The 21,686-nt window shown below is 34.5% G+C and overlaps 1 protein-coding gene across 1 annotated transcript; it reads right to left on the bottom strand.

Moving 5' to 3' along the window:
• Positions 1-3,453: 3,453 nt before the first annotated feature.
• Positions 3,454-19,883, bottom strand: LOC143613992 (putative LRR receptor-like serine/threonine-protein kinase RFK1). Its single transcript, XM_077087557.1, has 24 exons — positions 19,777-19,883; positions 18,707-18,887; positions 17,545-17,616; positions 17,403-17,471; positions 17,228-17,299; positions 12,556-12,627; positions 12,406-12,477; positions 12,243-12,314; positions 12,071-12,139; positions 11,910-11,981; positions 11,715-11,786; positions 11,480-11,548; positions 11,312-11,377; positions 10,564-10,626; positions 10,413-10,460; positions 10,288-10,328; positions 8,963-9,360; positions 7,721-7,913; positions 7,365-7,514; positions 6,435-6,553; positions 6,144-6,354; positions 5,491-5,728; positions 5,133-5,282; positions 3,454-4,013 (listed from the first exon to the last, which is right to left on the bottom strand). Exons 1-24 carry the CDS (start codon positions 19,868-19,870, stop codon positions 3,677-3,679), a joined length of 3,000 nt encoding a protein of 999 aa, XP_076943672.1. The 5' UTR covers positions 19,871-19,883; the 3' UTR covers positions 3,454-3,676.
• Between the last annotated feature and the right edge of the window lie 1,803 nt (positions 19,884-21,686).

The following is a 21,686-nucleotide window of genomic DNA, read 5'->3' as shown; positions in this document are numbered from 1 at the left end:
TTGCTTTTTATTTTTTTTATTTTTCAATGCCATCATCTTCGATATATATATATATATATATATATATATAATTAAAATATGTGATAGTCTTCATGATATTTATGTCAAGGTATTATGCTGTTTGTAAGAGTTCAATAGCAATTTAAATGTGTGGTTCTATTACATAGAGGCAAAATTATAGATCATCTGTTACATAGTGCTAATTATTAGAATTTTTAATAATAAAGGGTAAATCCATATATAATAAAATACATATATAATAGAATTTTTAATAATACTAATCACTCTTGCATTAGTATAAAAAAACGAACCCCTCCTTTTTAATATAAAAAAATAAACTTTAAAAGTTGTTTAAAATGATAAAGAGGAGTTGTCATGTCAAGTACGGATTACTGTTCACATCCGTCATTTGAAATGGCGGATGTCACCGAAATATAATAAAATACATAGAATCCTTGGGACATAGGAGGTACGAAGTAATGTTCACATCCGCCATTTCAAATGGCGGATGTCACCGAAATATAATAAAAAATACATAGGTGGTTCATAGGAAGTACAATTACTGTTCACATCCGTCATTTGAAATGGCGGATGTAACTCAAAAATATTTAGGTGACCGGTGGTCAGCTGCCAACTGAAATCCGTCATTTGAAATGGCGGAACACGAATAAAATATTCATGATCCGTCATTTCAAATGGCGGAACACGTGGTCCTCGTCCACATCACCAGACAAAAACTGACATCCCCTACGTGTAATCTGAGATCTGCCATTTTTCCTATTTTTAATCAACAATCTTTCTCTCTCCTAAAAACAATTTTGTGCTTTTCCTCTTTCCTATTTTAAAAAAAAATTCCTAAGGCTCGGGATCATCATAAGGTCTAAGAGCATTCTCGTCCCGTTCCCTATCCCTATATCCAAATATATCATATAATTATACTAAAAAACACTACATTTATCTCTCCTATCCAATTAAATAATATTTTTTATACCTTTTTCATTACAGTTTCTCTCTCTACCTTATAATTTACAAAAAAATCACTACCTTTTCCCCAAATTCACCATCTTTTCTCTCTCCACCCTATAATTTACACTCACAACAATACCCTATAATTTACAAACACTCCTCACATAATTTTAGAGGATGTGTTGGGAATGCTCTAAAGTGGTGGGCAGGGTGAATAGGCGTGGAATGTGACACTCAGTAATACTGACTCCGTATGAACGGTCCCATACACGCCGTCTAGGGCACCATGATTTTTAAAAAAATATATAATTTATAAATATAATATTTTTGAACACTATTTGGGAATTGGGCCGAAAATGGTTGATAGGAAACACCAATAAGTACAAAAAAAATACGAATAAGTTTACTAAGCATTAAACAATCTAATAAATAATAAAATGTTATTAGGTCTGAGCCTAGTAATGAAGTAAATCAGGAACATTAGGTCTGAGCCTGGTAATGAAGTAAATCAGTAACGGACAATCAGTTTTGGGAAAAAAATTATAGAAGGGTCATTTATTTATTAGTACTCGTTTTGGGCACTTGAAACCTTGGAGACGGCCTGCTATACTCACTCAGGTATTGTGGGTAGTTCTAATCGCTGTTAAAAAATATGCTTGCAAGTAGTATAAATTTGAAAACATCAAACAAAATTGCGGGTATTTCATAAGCATTTGCATATTTTAATTAATAGTAGAGGAAGATTAAGTGTAAACATGAAGAGGGCTACAAAATAAGGTAACTTAAGATACATTTAGATATTGAATCCAATATTAAACCCTTTGCTTTTTGACGTAGGTTTATTTCATTTGATGTTGACAGAGTATGGCCGGGCAAGGAGAAGTTGAGATCAATAATGGAGTTGCACCCGCAATTGGTATCGACCTTGGAACAACATACTCTTGTGTGGGAATTTGGCAACATGGCCAAGTTCAGATCATACCAAACGACCATCATGCGTTGCTTTCACACAAGCTGAACGTCTAATCCGTGAAGGTGCGAGGAACCAGGTCGCTATGAATCCTATCTTTGATGCTAAACGATTGATTGGAAAGAGATTTAGTGACGCAACAGTGCAGACTGAAATTGTACACGGTTTAATGATTCTCAACGCCAAGCAACAAAGGATGCCGGGAAGATGGTGGTTACTAACGACAAGGGAAGGCTTTCCAGTGAAGAGATTGAAAAGATGCCGAAAAGTATAGGCTTGAGGATCAAGAGTTTAAAAAGAAGGTGTGTGCTCGCAATGCCTTGGAACAATATATATATGACGTTGAATCAAAAATCATGAACATAGACAAGCAGCGTACAGAGAAAAAGATCCATAAGAACGACCTGCAGAAAATTGAAAATGAGATTGAGAACGCAAGTCAATTTCTCGAGCTTGCAGGTGCAGATCAGTATGAGATGATGCTACATCAATTGCAAACCATATGTGCTTCCATCATCTCCTAAATTATGTAAGTGCTGCTGTATGAGTTTACTTTTTGGGGTTCACCTTTCTAAATCAATGTTTGTAATATAAATTATTATGTGATGGTCTTGGCATTAGTTATTTTGTTGAATACTTGAATCTGGACGCTTAATTGGGATTGAGAACAAGGATATGGTCAATTGGAACTTTAGGCCGAGAAAATAAATACAGATTTGAATCAACAGGCCCTAATCTTCGGTATTTGGTGCAACTGTGCGACATGCATTTTTAGTATATATGTGATATAATCCTGAGCAACTTTTAAGAAAAAGTTTGACACCAACCTTTATGAAAATTTTGACACTATACGCCATAAAATTTTGAAACCGATTCCATGAATATTGGCATAGACTCTCAACCAAAAATTATTTTAAATTTTAAGATTATACATGTATATTTATCTCTATTACCTTATTATAGATCTATTTCGGGTAGAGTAGGTATTTCATAAAAGTTTAAGACGCTCCACTCAAAGGTCGGTCTCGCTCAATGACCGCCCTCTGTTCAATCATATGTAGATGATCACCCACACTTTATAGGTTTTTGAATAAAAAAACATTTTAAAGCAATATCTAGTAATGAGTATGGTGTGTTTCTCGGTTTAGATCATCAAAACACTACCATTTTGGCATGAAAACTTATTTGAATGCTTTGTAAAATGCCTTACTTCAGTATCGTGTTAGATCATCAAAACACTACCATTTTGGCATGATAAATCAATGACCCAATGTTTATTATGCCCATTATTCCAATTCAATTTGAATAAATGAGCTGCTATATATTTTTTGTTAAGACTAATTTAACACTGAAGTTACCGTCTGTGATTACCACCAAATTTAGTAAAGAAATACACCAGTCGAGTTCTAAATGGATAATCGAGTCTTCTCGTTCACCATAATTATTAGATTCAGCTAACAAGTACTGATGTAGTCAGTCCATTACTTAAATTTACAAGTGACAAGTAAACTTGCCAAATCATATTTATTTGGTACATGACTCACTTGCAGTTCAGATTGAAGCTCATTGCCTTTCTGTGCAAAACAAATACCATAAAAATGTCACAATACCCTATTTTTACAAGGTAGCACGACTCATCGGGACGGTCCAAAATCAAAAACTACATTCTTTACAAACAATGGACCAAATAACTTGAAACTACATACAAAAAACACGACAAAATGTGAAAGATTGATGCTATTAATACGATCTAGTGTCAACGGATCTGACTTCAAACTGATCATTTGAAGATGAAGCGGAATATTGACTTCTAGAGTTTTCTTCAAGACTCCCTCTCATAGTTTGGAATCTTAAATCCTCAAAGGAACCTAATGCTGGTGGAGATGGATCAGGAACAGGTGTTCTGCCTTCAAGCATACTGACAACCTCGGACATCGTAGGCCTCATTGAAGAAGATCCATTTGTGCACAAGATTGCCACTTTCACCACGGTTTCTGCTTCTACTTTGTTGATCTTATCTTCTAGCCTCTTGTCAAATAGCTCCTTGTACTGCTTTTTAGTTTGCAACCAACAAGCCAGCAACCAATATTCACCCCTCAAACCTCATATTATTCCATATGAAAAGCATGTAGATATCTATATGTATGTATGCATGTATGTTATCTTGGTTTGAAAAAGCGTGAGGCGTTTAGATCATAAAATCCGAGGCGCAGCTCAATGTACAACCAAATAAGCTTTATTTACAACCAGAAGCTATGTCTTAACTCCATATGCTTGCATATCAATCATTTTATTAAGTAAACATTACATAAATTCTTCATTCTGTTGGTTGTTTTACATATACGCCTCCTTTAAACCCTATTTGACCCAGAATTACGTGAGGCACCGCATCAAGCACATGATGCAATTTCCAAAGTGCCGCCAGGCACTCGCCTTTTAAATCAAGGTATGCACACACATCAAGCACATTGATGCAATTTCCATAGCGCCCCTCACCTTTTAAAATCAAGGTATGTACACACAAACACATATAGAAAAGCATTGATTTCAGAACCAATAACATGTTGAGAACTGCGCTAAAATGTTTACTATTTATTACATAAATTTACTAAAATGTATGTAGATTTCAATCTTTTTAAAAGAGTTATAATTAGATAATATAACATTAATAGCTTTTATCTAAATGGAAATATTCACATTTACATGCATACGTGCACATCTTTTTTATACGTACATACATATATAGAAAAGGGTTAAAATAAAAATGCATAGTTTTCTAGGAAAAGTAGGAAGGACATACAATTTGGAGTTAGGAAAACTATGCGAGCGTATTTAGTGAACTATGTAGCATAAATCCTAAATCCTAGGAAACTATTTGCTATTTTGGAAACTAGTAATCTCAACCATTGGATCCTAGATCTTACTTTTCCTAGAAAACTAACTCCTTTTTACTTTAACCCACCACTACGTGTGTGTGTGTGTGTAATGTGAGAATTCTACAAAGCTGGGATCAAATCAAAGACAAAGAAAGAGCAGCAAGAGACAAATAAACACTTTCTCAATTTTACCATGTTAATTGAAGCGAAATGTACACATTTTATGCAGTTATTGTATTTCTCAAGATAGTATTGGTTCTAAAAAAGAGCAAGCCGCTGCACACACATATTTAACAGAAGTAAAGATATGGATTAGTACCCAATCAAGAAGACAAACACTATTGTTGTTTGGTATGTATCTGTTATTACTTTTCCCACTCACAATTTCCAAAGCCAAAACTCCAAAGCTATATACATCCGCCTTGTGACTCAAGTGACCCCAAAGTGCATATTCCGGTGCCATATATCCTCTACAACAAAAAATGTTAATGGTTTTCCTCACTCTTCCATAATACTCAAAACAGGTCATTTAATTACTAAATATAACATAATAATTTAGAAAATTCCATGCACTATAAATACACGTTGGGTGACTTATGAATTACGATCCCTTTTCTTTTTAACTATCTTTTACTCTGCCAATTTGACCTGTTAGAGATTAAATGAAGAAAGAAGTACATTGTTCCAGCAACGCGTGTGCTAACATGAGTCCGGTCATCCTCGTGTAACCTAGCCAATCCAAAGTCTGATATTTTAGGATTAAGATCTTTATCAAGAAGCACATTGGTAGCTTTAATATCTCTATGTACAGTTTTAAGTCTCGATTCTTCATGAAGAAAAGCTAAACCTCTCGCGATTCCAACACAAATTTTAAACCGTGTTGCCCAATCCAACATCAATTCACTTTCATTCCCATCTACAAATAAGCATCTTACATGTGAATAAGAATCAAAATAATTAAAAAAATAATAATATTAAGAGCTAATTACTCGGATGGTCCCTGTGGTATGTTCGTTATGCAAATTTGGTCCTTGAGTTTATGAAATTACACACAACTACAAAACTTATATTGTGAGGCCTATAGTTATTAAAATTTTAATTTTATTTTTTTAGTAGTAAATGTCGTTTAGTCATTTCACATACACTTAACTCGAAAAACTAACGATCCATTTCTAGGACCATCAACGTTATGCTTTCAAAATAATTGGCACCATACATGTAAAATTTTCAAACTAGAGAACCAAACTTGCAATATGGACACACCACAGAGACCATCCGAGTAAAAAAGATAGCAAATAAAGAAAGAGTATGATTAAGTAATAAACACTAACCAAAGAGTGCATTTGCAAGGCTATTGTTTTCCATGTACTCGTATACAAGCAACAATTGATCTTCTTCAATACAGCATCCATGAAGTTTCACAAGATTCGGGTGTTGTAAACACGATATCACGCCAATCTCGTTTAAGAATTCACGGTTTCCTTGCCTTGAATAAGAAGAAAGCTGCTTCACAGCAACTACGGTGCCGTCGCATAATGTACCCTGTAATGTTATACAATATAGTTTTAGTTTTTTATACATAAATAAAATCATAACATATCTACTGCATGCTAGATTATTACCTTGTAAACAGGTCCGAAGCCGCCTTCACCTATTTTGCTTGTTATGTTAAAGTTTCTTGTAGCGGATTTTAGTTGTTTGAAAGAGAATGATATGGTTTTTAGTTCGACATCTTGAAAATCTGTTCAAAGCACATCATCAACATTAATATTGCATGATACGAAAACATCAGACATAGATTCCAACACTTAGAGATGTTTACGGTCTGGACTGGCCAGTTTAACGAACCGTTAAAACCGCCAATATGTGAAAACTGAGTCATGAACCAAACCGTTTGGATCTCAAACCAGATGGTTTTACCGATTTTAATGGTTCGGTTCTGGTGGTTTGAATTTTTTTAAATATATTTTTTTAAATCACTAGTTTGTATTAGAAATTTAAATGATAAAGATGCTTAATGATTATAATAATACATATACATAACTGCATATTCCAAAAATGAAAAGAAATATAAAATAATAAATGTCAAGCAGCTGGTTCCATTATTCAAACTGACCTAACAGTTAAAACAGCCAAATCGTGAAAACTGAGATGCGAACCGCCCTGTTTGGATCTTAAACTGGCCAAACTTGCCAATCCGGATGGTTTTACCTATTCAACCGTTCGTCTTGGCAGTTTGAACCTTTTATTATTTTTTTCTAAAACATTAGTTTTAAAATTTTGAAATGATAAAGACACTTAACGATTATAATGCATACATATAACTACATATTCCAAAAATGAAAAGAATTATTTAAATAACAAATGTCAAATAGCCGGCTCCCAATTTCAAACGACCGAACCGTTAAAACTGCCAAACCATGATGCAAACTGTTTGAATATCATACCAGCCGACTTGCCTCGGTTTGGGCGGTTAAGTTAGAACACCCCTAGATCCCATTGCCTATGCATATATAACATCAGAAAAAAAAAAGGAAGAAAAAGAGCCGTACCCTCATTCTTTTTTCTGCCTTTTGAAAACCATTTCCACCAGATGGCACCAATGATTATCATCACGAGACACAACCCAGTAACTGAAAAACCGACATAAGCAACAGCGTTTGTCCCCCCATGATGATCATCAACTGAACAGGTTTTAGAATCTGCTTTTGCAAGAGTTTACTAATAAGCCAGTATGAGAGTAAACAACAGACACAAGAATGTCAACAGGATGATAAGAGTCTATAATAAGTAGCTTGATTTATGCTTATTGGCCTCACATAAAGAAACATGATTCTCATAAAACCATAATAAACATATAAATTGTAACAAAAACTGACTCAGTAACACAATCATGCTTTATACTCACATGGGTTGACAGAGATAGCCGATACGAGGGGTCCATAACGTCCCCTCTTGGGAAACCGTGAAGTCCCTTTACCAGCCCAATAAAACCGTATCTCTAATATGTTATTTACCACACTTGCATTGAATGGTACCACAAGAGGCCTTCCTATCCCAACCTCATTTTCAATATTAAAGTCCCTTTTAACAAGCTTTCCCTAAAATACCAAAAAAATTAAAATAAAAAATTAACATCTAGGCGAAAATAAAACAAAGTTATGAACAAATTGCCTTATCGTCCTTTACGTGTGTAGAAAATATCAGGTTTCGTACTTAAACTAAGGAAATAAAAGAAACAGTCCTTTATATTCAAATTTGTTTAAAAGTTTCATCCTTGCCACTAACAGTCGTTATTTTTCCTGTTATGTCCAGTCATGTGCCTTGCATGTGAGGGTAAATTGGTTTTTTACCATTTCAATAAATAAAATAACTTTGAAAACAACCCTCATGGGCAAATTGGTCTTTTTACCCATTCCACTAACGTGGGTTAATTTTTTCTGTTAAGTCTAGTCATGTGTGTTCCGCATGAGGGCAAATCAGTCTTTTTAAAAAACTGAAACCTACCCGCATTGGCAAATTGGTTTTTTACCTTTCCACTAATGAAAGTCAAAACTTTTTCTATTAAGTCCAGTCATGTGCCTTGCAAATAAGGGCAAATCAGTCTTTCACACTTTTAACAAAATTATATATATATATATATATATATATATATATATATATATATGTAGGTTCAAATAAGAATAAAGAGTTTCCTAGGAATGGTAAGAACCAATAGATTTTTGACATTTGGCATTAAAACCTATGGTAAAAGAATAATTATAGGAAACTATGTCGGTTATAATGGTGAGAGTAATTCTAGAAACTATGTCGGCTTTGGTAATTTTAGATCTCAACCATTGATTAACATGATCCAATGGCTATGATTTATTCTTAGTCTTCCTAGGAAACTACTTTTTACTATAACCCTCCCCTATATATATATATATAAACTACCCTCATGTGCAAGGCACATGACTTGAATTAACAAAAATAATTATCGCCCACTGGTGGAAAGGACGAAATGTGTAAACTCTAAACAAATTTGACCATAAAAGACAAGTTCTGTTATTTCCTTAGTTTAAGGATGAGACCTGAAATCTGCTATATACCTAAAGTGCGAAAAGTGTAATTTATTCCAAAAAATCGTCAAATTTAATCGGATTATTACCTGTATATAGATATCAAATATCCGCCTACCGAGACTTCTGTATGTAGTATCATTAGTATACTGTATTTCAGCAAAGTGGAGATTAACAATATAATCATCATTTTGTAAACAATAACTGACATAAGTGAGAGAAAGAGTAGACAGGCGTGCGGTTGTGTAAAGAGAAGGTAGATTGTTTGTTGCATTATTTTGCAACGATGCTACGTAAAGGTTTGTTTGAATATAGTCATCAAGGAAGTCTCCAGTGCTACTAAGTCCCCAATTATTGTTATTACGGCTTGTATGGAAACTTCCAGCACCAACATCAAACGAGGCGTCTCCTTCATAACGAACGTCTTTATTATTTTCTTTAACTGTTAAATCATTTCCTCCACTGTTAACGTGTAAGGAACATCCATCTGTTATAAATAACCAAATGATAATAGTAAATGCCAATTCACATAAATGGAACCCACTAACGTCTTAAATAAGGTATTTTGGTCAATTTTAACTTCACATAAACAGAATCTAACTTCAAAACTTTTTTATATATTTGTTTTGTGTTTTTTAAATGGGTCCCACCATTTTATTTTTAATATAAGAGGATTTTGGTCATCTTTTAAATTTATCAAGAAAACTTAAAATCTGTGTTACCATCAGTGAACAGTGAGAACCACCTGTGTAATTTTTTATACTTAAGGGACCAGACATTTAATATAGGTAAACCTAACTCAAAAGTTTAAAATCAATAGTGTAGTAACATATGAATGAAAATGATCGTATGAATATCTGACTTTCTAAGTTGAGCTACTAGTTATTCAATTATTAGTAGGAATTTTTATGTTTTCATCTATATCACTCCAAAAATGGAATTTGAAGAAACCTTAACTTCCATCATATTGGGTTCAAAAACAAGATGGAGAAACATTAACAAATTATTACAATACTAAAATATATTCAAAAGTAAATTACACTTTTAGTCCTTGTGTTTTGGACAAAATAGCCCTTTTAGTCCAAAAGTTCAAATGGGGGGAAAGGTGCAGCTTTAAGTTGTTTTATTTTTAAATTTTTTCAGTTATTTATTATGTTGGGTAAATTACAAAAACAGTCCCCTATTATGAAATTATTTGTAAGTTACATAGTTAGTCCCTATGCGTTAAAAGACCAAAATGCCCTTCCATTTAACATAAAAGTTAGACGGCTGCCTTTAATTAAAAGGTGAATGAAACCTCAGTGATTAAAAAGCCAAATGAGAACTTTTAGACTAAAAGGTTTTTTCGGCACCAGGGCTAAAAGCATAATTTACTCTAAATTCAAATATGTGTGCTCAGGTATAAACCACTTACATCTAGGACCCTTGGCATCCTCTGCGCATGGAAGTATATCCCTTTCTATTATGACATTAATGTAAATAATGAAAGACAGGCATTGTGATTTCAAAGAACTAACTAAACCAACACGTTATACTTACAATGTGTTCCTCGATGAAGAACTCTTAAACAGGTTAAGGAATAGATTCCTGATACGAACATAAAAAACGGATCTGTGTTACCAACTTGAAAAACATGTCAAAAGTTGCATATGAAGTTAAATATGAAGGCTAAATAGATAAGTTGTCTCACATGTTGGGTCGGCATGTAGGTCGATCCGGCCCTTGCAAAGTGAAATTGTTGTAGGATAGATCACTAAATCAAATGAAATCAAACAAATGATGAAAGCAGTGTTAATATTATTGTATCAGTGGTTAACATGTAATGTGCAAGTTATAAAAATACTAAAATAGATCATTATCATTACTCCAACCATAGGGATATGGATTTGACTTGACAAATAAAATGGAATAAGTTTCAATTCAAAATTCACCTCAATCGTGTTGCATGTCAAAAAAAATTCCTTTTCTTATGGTATTTGTTAAAAGTCAAAATGCATTTAGGCTGAAAAGAATATTTTTAGTACAGGTCAAAACGGTTGACATGAAAAACATTTTTTTTCCATTTCTAGAAAGTAGTAGCATTTATGCATTAATTATGATCATACAAACAAACATGTTATAACAATAATCCAAACCTTTGTGTAAAATCGATTTAGGAGGTTGTATGCCCTATAAAATAGACAATAGGAAAGTGTTCAACTTTCATTTTGTCCTCTTTTAGCTAATTTTTTTCTTAATTGAGCCATTTGAAATAAAATAAAATCCAAATGATCACATTCTTATGTAGAAATTGTCATATCAAGGCATTGTTATACCTTACAAGATTGACTAGATTTAAAATTTTTTTTTCTCAAAATTAGATGAAGCGACAACAATTTTGAAGCTGAAAGTTAATCAATTATTAAGCATTAAAGTAAAGCAGCATGAAAAAGACATACATGGTAGCTCCTTCCATCAAAAGTGCGTCCGGTATATCTCCACTTAGCATGTTGCCAGTCAAAAACCTATTCAGATCGCCTCACATGTCTAATAAATGAGAAATATACATATGCACATATGTATACATATACATGCTTATATATATAACTATACATAAATATACTTACACGTAAGGCAAGCTTCTACCAGTGATGTCACTGGATATTCCTCCTATTATCTTGTTAAAGCTCACATCCCTGTACAGTTAACAGTATAATAGATGCCAATAATTATATTGCTTACCAGAACACAACCCATATTTTTAAAACGCTATTACAGCTGCCCAATAAAGAGATCTTGTGATCCCACACACACAACATATTTGCCCATTATATCAGTGGAATCATCGGATGTGCTACTTACAATAATTGAAGATCTCGCCTTTGCCAAATATAAGCAGGTATCTCTCCAGAAATGTTGCAGTTTCTCAACACACTGTACACCAGAACAAAAGTGCATTGAATTTATGTATATTCATTGTGTCAGATATTATTAGAAACTTATAGCATTTCATAAATAATCCAATTTCTCCAATATAAACCAGAACCTTTTACATACAGTGTTAGTAAGCCAGTAGCATTTTCTAATGGAGGGAATCTCTGAGTTGGTCCGCTTATTTCACAGATTCTCCTGCACAGTAATAGTCATTTCTCATCAGACAAAATAGTTAACAGGGTGGGGGGGGGGGGGATCATATGATGTTAATTATTTACACTCACAAATCAGTTAAATTCAGAATGGAAATGGATGGAGGAATTGGTCCCGAAAGCCCTGTCCCAACTAGTTCTCTTCAAAAATGAATACAAAAAAGTTGAAGAGGAATAAATTAGCTGCAGAATTACATATGTTAGTGTTTAATTCAGTATTCATGATGATTAAATCTGAGCTTACAGTTTATTCAGCAATCTCCAATTCTCTATGAAATTAGGTATAGATCCACTGAAGTTGTTGTCACTTATCCGGCTGTACGATAAAAATAAAAATTCTATAAACTTTCATTAACGTTTATTACTATGTAAAACTTGATAAATTATCTTAATGTGAAAGTGTTTACAAATCTTTCAAATTTGTTAATTCAGCAAGGGGCGGTGGCAATGTTCCTGTTAACCGGTTTGATGACAAAATCCTGAAGAAAAGTATTAAAAAAAACAGAATATAAATGATTAATAAAAAAACAAATAAAATGAGGGTTGATCAGACTTACATTGTTTGTAAATTAATTAACTTTCCCAGTTCAGATGGAACGGTCCCAGATAAGTTATTTGCTTCAAGGTTCCTGTTTAATATATATATCGTTGCATCACTACATATAATAACATTATACATATGTACTCCTTGAATTAATGTTGATAAGTTATTTAAGACCAATTAAAATAAGGTTGGTATTTCATTCTGTTAATATGGTGAATAATGTTCGATGCCTTTCATTCACAAATATATCAGAATATATAGAGTACAAAGGGCCTAATCTATATTTGGCTAATATTCAACATTGACTACCAAATCTTTATATAATAATACCATATATCACTAATACAACCCCGCAGTCGAAACGGGAGGAGGCCGAATGTTGAGACTGGATCTGAAGTCTTCAAAAAGAACTCGTGGAAGACCCTTTGTGAAAATGTCAGCGATCTAAAAACGAGAGGGAACGTGGAGGACCCGGACTTGGCCACAAGCTACCTTTTCGCGAAGGAAATGTATGTCGATTTCGATGTGCTTCGTTCGTTGATGTTGCACCGGATTTGTGGATAAATAGACCGCACTCACATTGTCGCAATAAACAAGTGTTGCTTTTGATGGAAGATGATGAAGTTCACCTAGTAAATTGCGCACCCAACACGTTTCAAAGACAACATTTGCGACACCTCTGTATTCCGCTTCAGCACTAGATCGTGAAAGTGTAGGCTGTCTTTTGGAGGACCATGAAAGAAGATTGTCCCCCATGTAAACGCAATAACCCGAGGTCGACCTCCGAGTATCCGGGCAGCCTGCCCAATCAGCATCAGTGTAGGAAACGAGGGAAAAAGTATCTGACCAATTAATGGTTAGCCCATAATTTAAAGTCCCTTGAATAAAGCGCAAAATGCGTCTAAGGGCATTCATGTGTGTCGATCGTGGAGCGTGCATATGCATGCAAACTTGTTGAACCGCATAACTAATATCAGGTCTGGTGAAAGTGAGATTCTGTAGTGCTCCACACAGTTGGCAATATTCAGTTGCAGTTTCAAGTGGAGTGCCATCTGTGGAGCTCATTTTCTGGTTTGTGTCGACCGGGGTGACTGTGGGTTTACAAGTGGTCATACCCGCACGATGGAGAATCTCAGTGGCGTACTTTTGCTGGTTTAAAAATAAAGACTGGTTAGGATGTTTAGCAACCGCCACCCCTAGAAAGTAACTGATTGGGCCTAGATCTTTCACGGCAAATTCGTTTGCCAAAAGGTTCATAAACCGTTGGCGAAGTACATCTGAAGAAGTAACGAGCAGAATGTCATCCACGTATAGCAAAATATAAGCCATGTCACAACCATGGTGATAGACGAAAAGAGAGTTGTCACGACTTTGCTGAAATCCCATACAATAAGCATACTCGGCAAAGCGTTGATACCACGCCCTTGGCGCTTGCTTTAGGCCGTAAAGGGATTTCTTCAATAAGCACACATGGCCAGGATAACGTGCATCCCGGAATCCCATGGGTTGATGCATGTACACGGTTTCATTAAGTTTCCCATGAAGAAACGCATTCTTTACATCCAATTGATGAATAGGCCATGATTTTGAAACCGCAATGCTTAGAACGGTCCGGATGGTGGCCGGTTTCACCACAGGACTAAATATTTCTCCACAATCCACCCCGACCTGTTGAGATCTCCCGTCACATACTAAACGGGCTTTATACCTTTCTAAAGAGCCATCTAAGCGTGTCTTGTGGTGAAAAATCCACATACTTCTCACAATATTCATGTTTGGATTCCGTGGTACCAAATCCCATGTCTTATTATCGATAAGGGCACGAAACTCATCGAGCATGGCACTCTTCCAATCCGGGTCAGCCAGGCTGCTGTGGGGTTGCGTGGTAGAGGGGAAATGGTAGAAGTGTGGAGATTAAAGAACGGTTGTCTAAGTTTGGAGATGCCCGACATACTACGAGTAGTAATTGTACGGGATGGAGGAGGATTGAGAGGGGGGGCTGGAACCATAGGTTGGGTAGGGACAGGAGGTTCCGGAGCAGTAGGTTAGGCAGGGACAGCAGGTTTCGGAGCAGTAGGTTGGGTAGGGACAGGAGGTTTCGAGCGTCAGGAGTAAGTGATAGGGTATGTGGTGGATGGTGTATTTGGTGGTTGTAGGGTAGTGGTGGTAGGAGCAGGTTGAGGAGAGGAGCTGCTAGCATTTGGAGATGGGGTTTGCAGTGGGGGAGATGAGGGAAGGGACGATTGTGTAGAGGAGGGATGTGAGTCGGTTGGATGTGAGGAATACCATATAGATGGGTGAAGATCTGATGTAAAAACATCATACTTGGGAGGAGTAATGTGGCGATTATGAAACGGGAAAATAGTCTCATCAAATATTACGTGTCGGGATAAAGTAATTTGACCAGTGATCATATCATAGCATTTATAGCCACGATGGGTGTTAGGGTAACCAAGAAAGACACAAGGTGATGAACGCTTTTGAAGTTTATGGATAGTGGTGGATGGGATGAGTGGATAGCACAAACAACCAAACAAACGAAGATGAGAATATGAGAGGTGACGATTGTATAGACGGTATGTGGGAGTGGCAAATGAGAGGACTTGACTTGGAAGGATATTGAGTAAATAGGTTGCTAAATCTAAGGCATGGTGCCAAAAATTTAACAGAACAGAAGGGTGAGCTAGAAGAGTTCGAAGAATGTTATTAATAGAATGTATATTTCGTTCAGACTTACCATTTTGGGAAGAGGAGTATGGACATGAGAAACGAAGGATCATGCCGTGGGTTTCACAAAATTGTTTGAAGGAATTGTTATCATATTCCTTACCATTATCACATTGAAAAGACTTGATGGTTGTGTTGAATTGAGTTTTAATGAATTGATAAAACTTAAGAAACGTGGGGAAGACTTGGGACTTATTTGCAAGTGGATAAGTCCATAAGAAATTAGTATAATCATCTAAAAACAATAGATAATATTTGTGACCTCCTGAACTTAGAACGGGATAGGTCCAGATATCACTGTGAACAATGTCAAAAGGTGAATAAGTAACAGAAGTAGATGAAACAAATGGTAATTTAATATGTTTCCCCAAAACACAAGACTGGCAAACTGAAGAATTGCTTTTACTACGAGAAGAAAAAGGTAAGGTTTTGTTTAAGGAAGACAAAATATGAGATCCCGGGTGTTCAACGGTGATGCCAGAGATCTTGAGTGATAGCAGCAAACGTGGAAGGACTGATAACTTTGGAATGGGGGGTGAAGGTGAGTGGGTAGAGGTCTCCAGTGCTGTTACATCTAAGCAGAGGAGTGCGGGTCTCGTAATCCTTCACATCAAAACCGTATGGGTCAAATTCAATTGAAATGTTGTTATCGGTTGTTAACCGATGAACAGAAAGTAAATTTTTAATAAGGTTTGGGACATGAAGAATATTGTATAAATGTAGGGGTGGGTAAGGTGAAGGTAGGGTTTGGTTACCGGTTCCGTGGATTGGGATCTGAGCGCCATTACCTACAATTATGTTCCGAAAAATACCCTTATTGACATAAGAGGAAAAATTGTCTGGGTTGTTTGACATGTGAGCGGTGGCACCAGTGTCCAGGTACCAATTCTGACCAGAAGGTGTCATGACATTGTGTTGAAAACTTGGTCTGGTCTTGGAAATGGCGCAGAAGGGGCCCAACAATGATAAGCTGGCTGCTGTGGAAAGGGGGCCCAATACGCTGCTGGTTTAGCCTACTGATGGGTCGATGGGATATGCTGGGAAGCCCAAGGAGGGGTGCCAACAGTTTGCTGATTTGGTTGCTGGCAGTTCCAATCGGATGAACTGACATATGCAGCACAGAGAGTACAAACAGTTTTTTTTTTTTTTTTTAACTGTGAACAGTAATATGGACTGGAAATTGGGAAGGAAAAGAAAATCTGGAACAAGGGTTTAGATGTGGCGGCTAGGGTTTGTACAGGAGGTGGCAGAGAGCCTGGGTGGCTCTGATACCATGTTAATATGGTGAATAATGTTCGATGCCTTTCATTCACAAATATATCAGAATATATAGAGTACAAAGGGCCTAATCTATATTTGGCTAATATTCAACATTGACTACCAAATCTTTATATAATAATACTATATATCACTAATACATTCCACCATCTCAATATTATGATGTAATCAGCTAAATAATTTACGGGTGTGCATGAAACCGGAAAACCGATCTGAAACCCAAAATAACAAACCGAAACGAAAGTAACGGTTTGGTTTTATGTTTCCATGAAAACCAAACTTTTGGTTCAGTTCTGGTTTTGCATGTAATAATAACCGAAAAACCAACCAAATTATAGGTTTTCATTTTTATTATGAGTTTTAAGTAATTTATAATAATTTGACAAATAGTGTAACCCAAATATTTTAGCCCAAATGCATAATAATAATCTAATTATTCATTAACAAAAATATTTAAGCCCGGATTCATTATTTTGGACCAATATTTTCCTGCCTACAAATCTTAAGCCCAAATAGCAAAACACGAAAAAACCAAACCCAGCCTGAGAACCGAAACCGAACGGTTTTCAAAAACTCAAAAACCGAAATTTCGCTTTTTGGTTCGGTTTGAGCCTAAAGCCCGACCCATGCACACCCCCAAAAAATATGACCTTTAGTAACAAAAAATAAATAAGACTTACACATATGTCAAAGTTGTAATATTCCCCAATTCACCTGGTATTTTTCCAGAAAAGCGGTTTCCAAGAAGAGATCTGCAAATTCAATGGCTCAATGCAAAAACATAAACTAAAAGATTCATAGTTTATTGAATCAAGAAAAAATGTAATATAAAAAGATTGTTAGTTCTTTTTTTACATTGATTGCAACTGTGATGAGCCCAATTCAGACGGTATGGAGCTACCGAGGTAATTGTAAGCAAAATCGCTGCAAAAATTAAATATACATTAGCCTTGTTAATATGCCATTCATCCACAGCAGCTAGAAGACCAATGCTTACATAGTTTGAAGGTAAGGAAGCTTTAGGAGTTCAGAAGGAAGCACACCAACTAGACTATAATATTTATGTGTGCTGCATTGACAAAAATACCCTCTAAGAAAGGCAAGAGAGTTATTATATGATGAACATTCAAAGAAAGTATATTCTTGTTTACGGACTTCTTTCCAACAAAATGGAAAAAGGGAAGTTTTTCGTTTAAATTATGTCATAAGTGAAAGATTCTTCCGCATACCAAACAAGTTTTATATCTAATAGTAATAAAAAATCATCCTTATGAAACATTTTACTATTGTTCAAAACAAACACATGTGGATCAAGCATTTTTATCAAATAGATTGCTTCCTAAACTTGATATAAATATGAATATTTGTAATAAAAAAAATGAGGGAAACACTTATGATCTACATAAGTTCAATCCTAGACGATTTTTAAGCCGCTCATGAGCTACTCGAGATTGACTCGCTAAAATCTCGACTATAACCAACCTTAAACGAGCTCGAGTCCGAGCTTGAGCCTAAAATAATTAATATGCGAGCCCGGTCTTCACTTTTCAACCTCGAGCTGACTCGCAAACGTAAACAAGCCTATTATTTATATAACCTTTTTAGTATACTAAATTAGTATTTGTATAATGACTATTACGATGAATAGAATTATGACAAAAATAACTAAAAATACAAAATATGTTATATATAAACACTATAATTAACATATATAAAAAAATAACTCGAAATCTATATAAATTAGTTACTAAAAAAAAGAAACGAAAAAAGAGCCAAGCTAGAGCTTGAAAAACTACTCAAGAGCTTAGCTCGAGCTTTAGAAATAGAGCTCAAAACGAGCCGAGCTCAAGCTCTCGTAAGCTAAACAAGCCTATCTTGGCTCGGCTCGTTTTCACCCCTAGTGAGAAGTAGCCCCTTTGACCTCACTAGACAAAACTCATATCTTCCTTGGATAGTTGGATATTGCCTCGTTGGTTTTTTATTAAAACATTTTATAGTTAAGAATTATATGTTACTAAATCGTATTCTATATATCAATTTCCAGATACACAATAGAATAACGAAAAAAACATAGGTTTAGATTGATTTTAGATTCAAAAACTATATGGAGAGAAATACAAGATAACTAAACGCAATGAAATGAAAAATGAGAATATTACATGTTTATGATATGACAGTTGGTGGAGTTTCCATTGTTGCAATCTATGTCACACTGGACCTTGGCTTCAGCTTCAGGGTGAGGCTTTGGCACTTGGTCTATCATTTCAAGCTGACACGAGTTTCCATTAAGCCTCCAATTTGTTGCACCCATTAATGTCAGTGTTTGTTCAAGACCTTCAACTGAACAAGAATATAATGGATAATATTGATAAGTTCTTCAAAGAATGTTTATAATAAACAATACAATTACATAATACTATTGGAACCTATAGTATTTAAGGTTATAGTATCTAGCCTACGGGCTCGGTTTATCTCCATATATTGTAACCCTCTACTGAATGTATTGAATGCAATTCAGTCTTTCACCATCTCAAAAAAATTAAAAAATTAATTTTAATCAATAAAAAAGAAATAGTTTCAACCTCGGTGCTTACTTCCAAACATCCACAAGCTTTTGACAGAAACAATATCATGTTTAAGATGCTAAAAGACTGAATTCCACTCCATTCAATAGAAGCTTACAATATATAAGGATAACCGAGCCCATGGACTCGATACTAAAACCCTAAATACTATAGGTTCGAATAAATAAAATAAATCCAACTTCATTTCTAAAGGGGTGTTATATTCTAACACCATCCTCGTCGTGTTTGTTAGGGCCTATACAACTCATATAGGCCCTATACGCCTCGTATATCTCACTCTTGTTCAAAATTTTCTCCTTCACTCGTATACACACACACGCTATGGAACTCGTTTAGGTTTTCGTCAGCATCATTTGACATCTGCATAGGCCTCAGTCGTATAGATGTTAGACAGAGCCCGGATATAAGTAGTATATGACGTCCCGGTGTCTAAATATCTAAAACCCCAAATTGAAATGAAAAGCCAGCCTAATTAACCTCCAAACCTAGAGTTACTTGCCTCTCAGTTTAAGCATACAATTAGATTATACAATCCATTTACAAATTACGGTACGAAATCACTGATCATATTTAAGGTAATTAACATAAATTTGAGAATTAAAAGATAATAGCAATCAGTTGATTCGAGTGTAAATTAATTTTACCTTCTTGTTTTGGAACCGCAGAATCTGCAAGTAATATGAAGATGGTGAAATTGAATGCTAGAAACAACATCAACTCTGGTTTCCACATCATCATCTTGTATAGTGATTTTGTGCTTCAGTAAGTAGGTTATATTATAAATTAATAATGACCATCCATTAAACCTAAATGATTGAATGAATATACGAAACAAGTCAATAAGAGTAGTCGACTACTGCTGCTGCTGCTGCTTCTGCTTCTGCTTCTGCTTCATGTGTTTGTTGGTATTTATTTTTTTTATATTTAATTTAATAAATACATAAACAAGGACTTGTGAGTAGTCACCTCCGACAAACAAAACGTCTCTCTCTTGGAATTATTCTAATGACAAACGAACAAAAGCACGTGTTATACAAAAGGCAATCTCATATGTCCACTAACGAATAAAAGTCCAAGCCTACCACCTTTTGTTATGAAGACAACCCATGGCTTGAAGGGTCATTGTAGTAAGACACGATTGAGATCGGATTTGACCTTGAGACTTTGTGACCTTCACCGACCCAAATTTTCACTTTCCGTACAATACCAATTGAGCTAAAGCTCGTTGGTAATTCTTCTCTCCCGTGAAGTTAAAGTTAAGGAGTTATTATAATATGGTAATTTGTAGTTTAATATTTACAAAGCATTGTGGATTATGTAGGTGATAATGATTCAGAGGTTTGTTTTTTAGACTTCAATTTTTTATTTTTTGGTTAGAGGCAATGGTCTAACATAAAGTTAACTTCAAGCTATTACCTTCTTTTTTTTTTTGGTTCTAAAAAAAAATTATTACCTTTTGGCTTATGGAGTTTCAAAATCAATTTGTAGCACGTGGATTTGAATAAAAATAGTAAATTATTTATTAGAGAAACGGAGATTTATTTTTTATTTTTTTTTAAATAAGATTATCAATGATAACAAAATAAAAGTCACAAAAGTGTTATTGATTGCATTGACAATTGGAGTTATTTTGACGAACGAACATAATTTGACTTACAAAAACTTAAGTTGTTAATTATAAAAAGGTGTCATAGAACTCTAACCGATAGTTTGATAGTTCTATGAAAGATTACATAAGTAAAATATATCTCTTAGTTAAAAATGGTTTTAAAGTAAAAAACTATTCTATATTTTTGTATACTTTAAAGTTTGGTGGTTGTGAATAAAAGTTGAGTGTTCATTTTTCAACTTTAATATATAATGAAATAAAATGAAAGAATAAGAACATGTGGTTAATTTTAACTTTATTAAAACTTGTTTTTCTGCCATTTATGTTTTTTATTTGGTAAGGAGAATTTTTAAGAAAGTAGTATTTTTATCCTTAAGAAATACCGGTAAGATTTGTCTACATCTCATCATCTTCAAACCTTATCAATAACTTTGTTATTTATTAGACTTACTAGGTACGATTGTTATGGTTGTTTAAAATTTTATACATTAATTATTATGTTTATGAATAATATTTAATTATTCATGTATTAGTTTATTACAATACATCAATGGAGAAATATGTAATTTCAAAGTTTAGGAAAGGAAAATATGTAAATGCCCTAGTTGATAAATTTAATGTTAAATTATAATTATTATTTATTTAGCATGTGTAAAGCGTGTGACATAGATAGACCGTACTAGTACTACTAATTCGAAAACCTAAAAATAAAAATAAAACAATAATCATGATAAACATTTTAAAATATCATACAAAAAAAGATAATAATTATTATACAATGTATCATGAAAGGATTAATAAACTAAAATAAATAAGTATTGTGTTGTAAACTTTTGTTGTCACAACATCGCGTGAGTTTTATACTAGTATGTGTGTGTAGGACAATTACAAAATATTTATATTTTAGAGATAAAGATAGATATAGAGATGGGGATTCAATAACAC

The sequence above is a fragment of the Bidens hawaiensis genome, unplaced genomic scaffold (genome assembly GCF_021521415.1).
Source record: "Bidens hawaiensis isolate Kalapana, Puna unplaced genomic scaffold, B.hawaiensis_p1.1 tig00038602_1, whole genome shotgun sequence".
NCBI classification, from domain to species: domain Eukaryota; kingdom Viridiplantae; phylum Streptophyta; class Magnoliopsida; order Asterales; family Asteraceae; genus Bidens; species Bidens hawaiensis.
Note: the sequence above shows the minus strand (reverse complement) of the source record. Positions and strands in the feature narration are given on the sequence as shown.